This window comes from Haplochromis burtoni, unplaced genomic scaffold (assembly GCF_018398535.1).
Source record: "Haplochromis burtoni strain Fernald_Lab_line unplaced genomic scaffold, NCSU_Asbu1 Contig_268, whole genome shotgun sequence".
Lineage (NCBI taxonomy): Eukaryota > Metazoa > Chordata > Actinopteri > Cichliformes > Cichlidae > Haplochromis > Haplochromis burtoni.
In genome coordinates this window covers 806,896-817,366 of record NW_024582629.1, presented here as the reverse complement: position 1 = coordinate 817,366, position 10,471 = coordinate 806,896, and the positions used below count along the sequence as shown (strand labels likewise).

At 41.6% G+C, this 10,471-nt stretch overlaps 2 protein-coding genes across 5 annotated transcripts in view; both read right to left on the bottom strand.

The window, feature by feature from the left end:
• rab11fip3 (RAB11 family interacting protein 3 (class II)) overlaps positions 1–8,800 on the bottom strand; it is a 28,065-nt gene extending 19,265 nt beyond the window's left edge. For 2 of the 3 annotated variants that reach the window (XM_005939476.2, XM_005939477.2), the window contains exon 1: positions 5,864–8,800. In XM_005939476.2, coding sequence (XP_005939538.1) covers positions 5,864–7,459 — 1,596 coding nt within the window. In that variant the 5' untranslated portion in view covers positions 7,460–8,800. The remainder of the gene's footprint in view (positions 1–5,863) is intronic. The other variant, XM_005939478.3, reaches the window with a different exon arrangement.
• Positions 8,801–9,480: 680 nt separating this feature from the next.
• decr2 (2,4-dienoyl CoA reductase 2, peroxisomal) overlaps positions 9,481–10,471 on the bottom strand; it is a gene marked incomplete in the record, with an annotated part of 5,156 nt that continues 4,165 nt past the window's right edge. Inside the window, 2 exon segments of one of the 2 annotated variants that reach the window (XM_014339151.2) lie at positions 9,481–9,708; positions 9,822–10,084. In XM_014339151.2, the coding sequence (XP_014194637.1) occupies positions 9,864–10,084 (221 nt within the window). 2 annotated transcript variants of the gene reach the window in all.

The window sequence follows — 10,471 nt, the reverse complement described above, 5'->3', positions numbered from 1 at the left end:
AAGCACACTGCATTCAAAATAACAGGGCAGTATTTTTGCTTTGGGCTTCATAAAACTGTTAAGAAGTCATACTCAGGATCATTCAACTCATTTGACAGTTTAACTGCACAATTACACAAGCTCCATTTTTGATTACAGGAGCAGAAAGTCACCAATAAAACACTTTAGAGCTTGAGAAGAAAAATCAACTTTTGCAGATGTAAAGAGTTTCACTTTATTGAATTCTGGACAAGTTTATAAGGATGTTAGCTTTATAGCTTTTTTTTTTTTAATAAATCTTTTTAATTTACCAAGAGGGCTTGTTTGGATAGGTTATCTGGCTTCCAGAGATTTAACTTGGGAACTAGCTATCAGCAAAAGTACCTCACCCTCTGAGCATAAAATGTCACACATGGGGGAAAAAAAAGACTAACACATGATTGCAGCATACTTTCAAGCATGTAACAGAATTAGAGCAGCTGGGTGGGAGCACCAGCGACGTGAGGTTTCTGTGGTTTGGGATCACTTCTTCTCTGAGAACGTCAGCACAGTGTGAACATGTTAAAGGGATTGCTGTTCTGTGCGTGGCGTCTCTGGAACACTTTTTATATCAGTTACACATAAAAATAACTTGATCTTCTTAGCAATACTGAGCTCCTACTCAAGAGGCTGAGAAGGTTGAAACTACTCATAAACTGACTCTGTCAAGCCTGTGGCTTATGATCTGGGTTTGATTAATTAAATCCAGCTGTACTGGGTGAGAGAAGGGGAGTGAGTGGTATCGCTAAATAAGAGTTCATGCAGCAATGTTGAGTTAAAGCATCCAGCTCATCCAGCAAGCATGTCTGCAATGGTGAACCCTTTTTCTTACAGCAGATTTGATACGCTCACCATTTTCTAGGTTTAAAAAGAGCACAGATGAAGACAGTTTTTTGTATTGAACCCTAGCAACTAGGAATCATTAGGTTTTCCCCCCTTACATTTTTTTTTTTTTTTTAAATAAAGTTTTGGGGGTTTTTTTGTTTTGTTTAATCATCCGTGCCTCTTTGGTTCTCATGCACTAAAAAGTTATTGGACAATAACAACAAAAAAACAGAAGGATAGATTACCAACTAAATGCTCTGTTCAAACAAGACAAACATGCAAAGGGTACTACAGCTCGCTTCTAAAATAAACAAAAACTACATCCAGCAAAAAATACTGGGTATAGCTAGCATAACACATGTGTGCTACAACTATGCAGTCACATGAAAGCAGGGCCAATCCTCACTAAATACAGCAAAGTATTTTTTGTCAGAAATGTTGATCAATAGTAGGACCAAGGGCCGAAGCATAAGTGCGAAAAACTGCCGTTCCTTAAATGACCAAAAGTCAATCCACACAGACTCTCTTCACTGCACCCTGCACAGTTAATGAATACAGCTTGCTAACCACGACTGCTAGAGATAGCTGATAGCTTAGCAACCTTTCATCCATATATAGTAACGTCTATGCGCTACAACAGCTAAAATGCTAACATTGACGCTTCAAAATGTAGAATCCAAAACCTCAGGCACAGTGGCTTTGTGCATTGAAGAAAAAAAAAAAACAAAAAAACAACATGGACAAAGTACCTACAATGCATGAGATTAACTTTCCCATCTCTACAGCATAAATAACCAGCCTGCTGCTTTTAGGTTCCATAGGTTATTACTCCTTTCATAAGGGTGAACTTGTTTTAATAACTTCATCCATTTACATTGTATCCATTTACACATTTTACAGTAGTGACTGCTTTAACTGACAGAAAGGCTGTAGGTTGTAATGCCCGCTGGTTGTTCTAACAGACCATGCAAAAATACTCCTTTGATGGTAGAAATTCTAGCATTTTATTTGCATGCTATCGGGCTTAAATTAGAAGTTATCTGAATCACCTGATAAATTGACACTCTACACACTCTCGAACACTTCTAACTAAACAAAACCAAGACGGTGACAGGTGTAGTGTAAAAACTGGGGCTTCAAAACACAACCACAAAACAGCAAGTGATTTCATGTATGCAAGTCCACGGAAGAAGAAAAACAAAGTGTGCTTTAGGTCAGCGTAAGGTGTTTTACTGAAGCTTTTTCCACATCCCAACATCACAGAACATCACAGCTCAGAGGAAACGCTTTTATTCCACGTAGCTCTTCACAAACACCTCTTTCTGGGCAAGGCGAGCAAACTGAGGTGTGAGCGGGGAGTTAACGAGCATCAGTGGTTTCAGTGACGTTTTTTTTGCACGTCTGATATAAAAAGCAAAGAACAGCTTTTCGGTATCGTTTCTGTGGCATTAGAAAAAAAAGAAAAAAAAATGCACCACTGAGCCGAGTAGGATACGCTACTGTAAAAACCTCCAGTGCCAAAGCTCCCAGATCAGTTTTAAGCTACTATCCTGTGGAAAGTGTCCATGGCCTACATTTCAGCTGTTACGTCTGTACAGCAGTGCCAGGCCCCTCAGGTCTTGTTAGTGGAGCCTGCTGGCTATTCCTAGGTCTAACCTAAAAACTGAAAGGTGAATGTGATTTCATTTTTGCATCAACCTATTAACCGGGCAAAGAAATCAGATTATCCTCTTCTAAGACTCACATAACTTTTATCATTGTCCTTGTTTTGACTGTTCTCTATATGACCTGTTTTTCTATTTTAAGCCTGATACAATAACATATTAAGCAATAACATCGTTTATTTACATGGAACAAGTATTTCATACAACTTGATAAATCTATTTAATACAAAATCTCTGAAAAGTAATTTCTTTAAACACTTATTTTCCAGAAAGATTTTATATTAAATAGATTTAAGCACTTTTCATGTTTGTGTCTGTGTTAATCCTTTCTTCCATTTCTAAAAGGTAACTTACATTTTTAGCTTTTACAGTGTCTTTTTTTAGACAGATGTACAGCCCTGAGACCTAGAGGAAAGACTGAGATAAAAAGTCAGATGCAGCTCAACGGTTCCACTGCTCAGCGGAGCAAAGCACTGTGGTTTTTCTCTTTCCTCCATTTGTGTCTAATCAGTGCCGGGGCACGCCTGACCGCCTCCACACAGACCACTTTTGTGCATAACCCCGATGAGAAGAATACCCTTTGGTGAGAGTGTTTCCTAAAGGGCATTTCGCAATAGTCAGTTGCCAAACGAAACTTTGATAGCCATAATCATAAGTTTGGCAGGTTCGGATGAAAATAAATAAGTAGTCTTTGTAAATAAAACACAGATGAAAACAAAAGGGAACTAAAGAGAGGGGATGTTTCAGGGCTTGGGGCATTCCACTGAGGATTAGAGGGGTGGTGCATAACAGCAGTGGGTGATGGGAGGGAGGCTGACCAAAGTAGGTTTGGTGATGTCGACTCAGAAGAGAGTCCCAAACTCAATGAAGTTCAGTGTGGCTTTTGTGCAGAATCAGGGTCAAAACCAGAGAGTGAGTGGGAGTTAGAAAGTCTTTTCAATAGCGCCATGCTAAGACCTGCCAGACAGGACATTTATTTTTAATTTTTTTAAATAGTCAAAAAGGTTTCATAGAGTGGATTCACTACTGCAGAGAGACATTTGGTGCTCAGTGTTTCCCTGCCATATTTTCATGTTATTCGCAATACACTACATTTGTGTGCGGTTATAGTCTGTATCACATCCTGGAATAATTCTAGAGGAAACATTTGCATGCTTAGCATACGAACGCCATCTGAACATTCATGCAAATGTCTTATGAATACCTTCCTGGTGTTTATCAGGTGTCGGGGGTATTTGCAAAGAGAAACCCAAGTTACAGTCCTAGCTGCCAGCTAAACTATGACATAACAAACATGACATGATGAGCTTATCATAAATTCTCAATGGGCATTTTTTTATGGATCTGTATTACTTTTTGCCTTGTGGTTTTTGAACCAACATATTTAAACACTTGTGTTACCACCAAGGCCCAGGTCATAATTTCCCCATTTGGACTCGGTCAGGCATAGAGCTTATTCAAACTGCTTTTATCTCCAGATAGCTGAAATACAATGACATATCAGGGAAAGGCTTAGTCAAATATCAAAAGCACATTTATATGTGGTTCGCACTGATATGGGAGGAGAAAAACACTTTCAACACTCAGCAAAGAAACAATTATAAAGTGAATATGTTTGCCCTGTTGAAGCAGAGCTGACTTTTCTACAGATCCTTGTGTGAGCTACTGAATGATAAACTCACCTAAAGGTAACGTGCTTAAAACATTCCACAAATTCTATAGATAAGTCTGTCTGCTGACTGCTCGACAACTGCAAATGAAAAAAATAAGGTTAGAAATAACAAGCGCGCCTAAACGTTTGTCTCCTTGGTCTCAGGAAAGGACAGAAATCTGAGAGGAGCCTCCTCTGAGGGCACATTTAGCTCATGGAGCTCTTGCAAACCAGATATTGGATAGCTAACACAATGAAAAACAAACAAACAAACAAACAAGCCACCTGCACAATCTGGATAGCACCTTTTGGCAGGAAATAACAGTCAAACAGACCACACCTCTGGGGAAAAAAAAAAAAATTAACTCTCAGTGTCATAGATGTGTCAACTTTAGCACTCTCTCAATCAGCAGGTGCAACTTATTTTAATTACACCAAACATGAGACGTTGTGCTCCTGTGTCACTCGAAACAAGGTCATCGGCAGCTGGTGAACTGCACGCAAAGCACAAAGTCCCTCCGACTCAGGAAAATACATTTAATTCTTAATCCTTCACAATTCCCTGCCTGGAGAGCTGCAGATACCTATGGCTAGACACGGGACAGAGCAGCAGCAATAGAGGTGCTTTGAACTGAGAAAGAAGAGATTAAAAAGCATTAGTGAGCACGCATTACGTTTTGTGTGTGTGTGTGTGTGTGTGTGTGTGTGTGTGTGTGTGTGTGTGTGTAAACCAAAGGTTCACAGTGTTAAAAACAAGCTGGTTAAAGTAGCGGAAATTAACTTATTGCCCAAATTTTTTGACCTACATCTTTTGAGCTGGCTAGTTTCATGCTGATATATACATATCAAAAACTGCTAAAGAAGATCATGTTAAAATTCTAATATTAATGTATACTCACTTAGGTACCCCTGACAGACAGGCCTATTTTTGTGGAAATAAAACTGAATACCTGATGTAAAGGGGAAGATAACATCAAACCAGTGAGGCTAATGGGTACAGAGACACACAGCAGCTATACCACAAGGGGTAATCCCCTAGCCACAGAGTGTACAAATGAAGAAGTGAGCATTCTGTCATTTGACATATGGAGTTTCAGGCCTGACATAACTCATTACAGACAGCATGTTTAACAGATTTATCAGGGCAGAGAGAAAAAAACAAGTCCTGGCCTTTCAACACTCACTGAAGATAGATGACAAACTAATCCAGGCATGGTTTTCATAATAAGTTGCACTTTCAGTATTGTCTGTTACACTAAGCATTGGAAACTGCAGAGAAACATACCAGCACTTCAGCAGGGGTTAAGTTACCACTCCATTACGTGACACTGTAACATCACCTCAGCCAGCTTTCATGTCTGTATGAAGGTTTTAAACATTCACCCAAAAACCTATCAGATAAATGACCACATTTTGACAGTTGACTTGTTTTATCGGAAATAAATCTGGATCATACACATTCTAAAACACAGACATGAGACGTAGATGGATTTTAGTTGATTTAATTACCAGTGTTTTACAGGAAGCACTCCAAGTTCCTGCTAAAAATCAATACTAAAGATTTTACACATATGGAGCCGTTTATTGTGTTACACTGAATCTTACCCAACATACGGTACAAAGAAGCTGCCTGCTCAAAAATGGCAAGACTAAAAAAAAAAAAAAATTTAAAAAAAAACCTAACAAAAAAAACCAAGCTTCTCACCTGATCGGCCCCATAGGCAGCGGCGAACTCCATGAACTCCTCAATGCGGACAAAGCCATCACCATCTTGGTCTAAAGCATCGAACACAGCTTTCAGAGGGGAGACGTCTTCCTCCCCTGCGCTCACAGCTGAGACCATCGGCAGTGAGTCATCTACCACCATGTTGGAGAGGGAGATCGTCTCCACAGCCTGCTCACTAGTCCACTCAGGCTCAGAAGAAGTTGTATTTAAATCCTGAACTGAAAAATCAAAAGAGGCCACTTCCTCACAGCCTGAACCCTGGAGCTGTGTAGTGTCGGCCGGCCTCTCCTCAGCTGCTGGACTGTTTTCATTCCGCACTCCCTCCTGGGGTTTCAAGTCCCAAGATTCGTCATCGTGGACCTCTTCAACAGTCAAGCACGGATCCAAAGCCATTGCCTCATTTCCCTGATTTTTGACTTCAGAACAGATGTTGTCTTCCATCAAATCCTTAGGCGTGTTTTCCACAGAGGAACTCTGACTGCTGAGATCACCCTGGATGAGGGCATCTTCAACCAGAGGCAGTGTCAGTGATGAAGGTTCGTTTAATAAACCCAGAGCAAGCAGGTCGTTCTCACCTTGTTGCTCTAAAGTAAGATTCCTAATAACAGCAGCTTCTTCATGTACCACTTCTGACTCCTCTGATGATACATCTAATGGAGTTCCTGTGTAGATAACAGAGGCAGTACTGGCAGGCCACAGGCTTAGGCTGCTGTCAAAATCTGGAACGTCTAAATCCAACAAAGGCACAGATCCTTCAAAACACTCCAGCGGTGTGCTGTGTGTGTTATGAAGGAGGCAGTTCTCAGGTAAACCTTGTAGGGTAGCGCTACTGGTTACAGGCAGATCGGTCACTTGATCAGGGAATAAACCTTTGTCTCCAATTTCAGGTGACAAAGCCTCCCTGCTCTGTAAGGGAGGGAGGTCGACCTGCTCCTTACATGGCACCTTTACCAGCTCCTCACTGACACCCTGTGGGTTTAACTCGCCTGAAGACTCTGAGTTGGGAGCAGGATGTTCATTGGAGAGATCTACTAGCAAAAATGGATCCCCTGTATCGGTCTTCACTGGAGATGATGGCACGCTGAGGGTTATTAGCGCAACCTGATTACTGAGGACTTCTAAGTCCTCCAGAGGGGAATCCCGTTTAAGAGTCAGCTCCTTTTGAGCAGAGTTTTTTCCAATCACATCAGTGAAGTTGGGAGAAAATAGCCAGGACAATGTGCAGTCACTAATTTCATCAAGTCCCTCTGTTTTTTCTGTGCAAGACAAATCCTTAATGCGAGTACTGTGGAGAAAAGTTTGGGAGATAGTGGTGTGATCTCCCTCAAACTGCAAATCTCCAAAAGAAAGATTTGAGACATTCAGGTGGTTGTCCACTAAATCCTTTTCCTTCTGAGTCTGTTGGGATATGTTGTTCTGGTCGCCATTCCTGAAGTCCAAACCTGTCTGTTCACTCTTGTTTTGACAGGGCACACCTGCATTGTCTGAATCCAGTGTCTCAAATCCAAGAGGAAATGGCTGCTCTGGCTCCCACTGCGTGTGCCCCAAAGGGCCAGACACAACTGTCGGCTCCATTTATGCTGGCTGTTCACCTTTGGAAACCTATGAAAGCTGCTGATTTGTATCTATTTATTTATTTTTATTTCACTACTGTCAAGATCCAATCCTTCAATTTTAATGCCATGCTTCTATATGGCACAGCACATCTCTAGTGAAATTGTGAGTCAAGTGTGGAGAGCCCCCACAAGCGCTCCCCACCTCTATCATTTAAAAGATGCTATCAGATATTGTGATTTTACGAAGTACAAACTACAATAGTTTTAAGAAGATATGCAGGTTTAGAAAAAACGCCTAAGACTCTATTTCTGACTTTTAATTCAGTGGTTGCCCCCCACATCTCGAGAACAGCATTACCTAAATCTAGAAATCATACTGATTTCCTGGCCACACTGAATATGGTGCTGATGGAAATGCGTCTGGACTCACTATATCCCTTTCTGCCATGACAGGTCCGCTCCTGGTAGTTGTCAGATGTTCCAGCTTCAGCATGCTTCACTTGCGGCCTGAAAGTTGCTCAATAACGTCTCGAAACTGAACCGACAAGCACACGACTTTACAGCATCTCTGACAGCGAGATGATATGAAACACTAGAGTTACGAATTAACGCGTTAGGTCAAGAGTGTTTGTCAACATTAGCCTTATTAGCCGATTATCTAATCTTATCAATCGCCTCGGAGGGAAGCGACGTAAGCAGCGTTACTCGAAGCTGAATTAACACCAAGCTGTAAAACGTTAACGCCAAATCTGTTGTTGCAAAGCGGCTTCCCACATGTGTCACCGACCGTCTTTCCTTCGAATGAATTTAAGCCAGCAACTACCGTTAACTCCTCCTTCGAGCATCCCACTTCTCCCGTGCCATTGGTCGGGGAAGCTGCTAACAGGCTTGCTAACGAAATTAGCCTATTAGCTGGCTAACACACCAAAAAAACCCTCAAGCTTAACTCTCGTCCTCTCTTGATAAAACAATACCAAAATGCTAGCTTCGGGGTTCAAAGGGTAATTACGTGAAGTATCGTCCTCTTCGCAGTAAAATATCACTGCCTAATTTTGATGCCGTTTTCCAGCGGCGGTCCACCTGTGTCCCTCAGAAGCCAGGCCAGACGAGTGACGAGACGAAACCGTTTTCTTTCCCTCATCAAATCCCTCCGCTGTCCTCAAAAGCACACCTGCGCTAGCGTCCCCCGCTGATGACCACAGTGAAACCAACAGGGTGTCAAATGAGGCCAAGAAACTCCATCGTTTTGGCAGTCAGACCATCGATGTTGATTACAGACGCCGAAAGCTCTCGCATCAGCATCAGCAGTGTCCCATCCTCCTCCTCCAGCCGCATACACACCACTGACGTTTCACGCACGCGTACTAAACACCCCGCAGTATCACTGGCATCATGAGCAGCCACCAACTGGGATTTATTTATCTGTCTTCTCGTTGCTTGGAAAGCCCACAGACAATTTTCAAAACACTGGTCCGCACTCATGTTTATTTACACAGAGGTCAAAGTTAAGGTTCAGCAGAGGAGCTTCCACATTATACAGAGATCAGTGCCGTGATCAGCGAGAGTCAGCAGGCTGCACGGTTGTCTGGGTAAAACAAATATTCCTCATATAACATATTAACCCATATAATTATGTTAATAAATTACAAACGATTGTGGAGAATTGTTTATTGGATGTAAAGTAATGTTTTGGCGCCCCCATCTGACTCTCAGCGGTACTGTGAATCCCTGTCAAACTGGTTGTTAAATTTGTGTATGAAATATACATTCACGCACACACACTAATAACGTCCCAGAGCTGGTATGGTGCATTTGTCAGGCCTTGATGAAGACTTTAAGTCACTACACATTGGTCAGTTTTACTTGCAGAATTGCTCCAGCAATAACATCAATAATAATAATAATAAATTTAAAAAAATCTTACTAAACAGAATGCTTCAGAAACTTTCCCCACCTACTGACCTTGTGTTCACTCTTGCGTTGGGCATTATTTCATTAAATGCACACTTACAGCAGTGGAATGGAGAGAAACAAAGTTGGTTATTTGTAATAAAGTATTTTTTTAATTTCTAAGTCTGTAAACTACTATAGTATAGCAAATATAGTACATTAGTGTTCAACTCCATGAGTCTCAATACTGACTTAAGGCACCAGTAGATTACATGAACTACAAATACTGTACACGTGGCATTTCAGTACTACAGATGGCTGCAATATTTCTTTGTTTCAGCAATTACTTGTCTCTTTTGTGTTCAGCTGACCAATAACCTGAAAGACAATAACATACACAACAATTATTACAGGTTTCACTGCATTCCTGCAACATAAAACAGCACAATCACATTCCTAGTTGTACTCTCTCTTCACCTCCTCCCACACACCTGGGGAGGGAGGCGTCAGGAGGAGGAAAGGAGAGCCCCCGTTCAGAGTCTAGCAGATTTAGAGGAAGCTATACCCAACAGCATGGAGACATCGTTGGCTGAGGTCAGCCAGGCCCCACCATCCGCCACCAGGATGGCTCCAGTCGTGTAAGACGACGCCCGGCTGGCCAGGAAGAGAGCGCAGTGGGCCATTTCTGTCTTGTTGCCAGCTCGCTGCAAAGGAATGGACTGGAACGCACCAGCAGCTTCCACTCTAAGACCACCTGAAAGTTTTAAGAAGAAACGAGCATCCTCAGATGATGTAAGCTACACTTATACACCATGATTACAGTATTTTTGACCCAACAGCCCTTAGGTGACTTCAAGAGCTCATGCTTTTAAATAATTTTGTAAAGATTGATTTTATCATCATCATCATCATGAGGTAGTGATTTCTTTAAAGAATTCTAAAATAAAATGTGTTATAAAAATGTGCCTGAACATGCTTTACCTAATTGGCAATTTCTGACACTTCCTAGAATTCCTTTAACTGGATACAGCAAACATAGCATCACACCGTAGTCAAAGGAGCTTGCAAAGAAAAGCGTCTGGACTTCTTTAAGTTGCTTGAAGACGTTTCACCTCTCATCCGAGAAGCTTCTTCAGTTCTA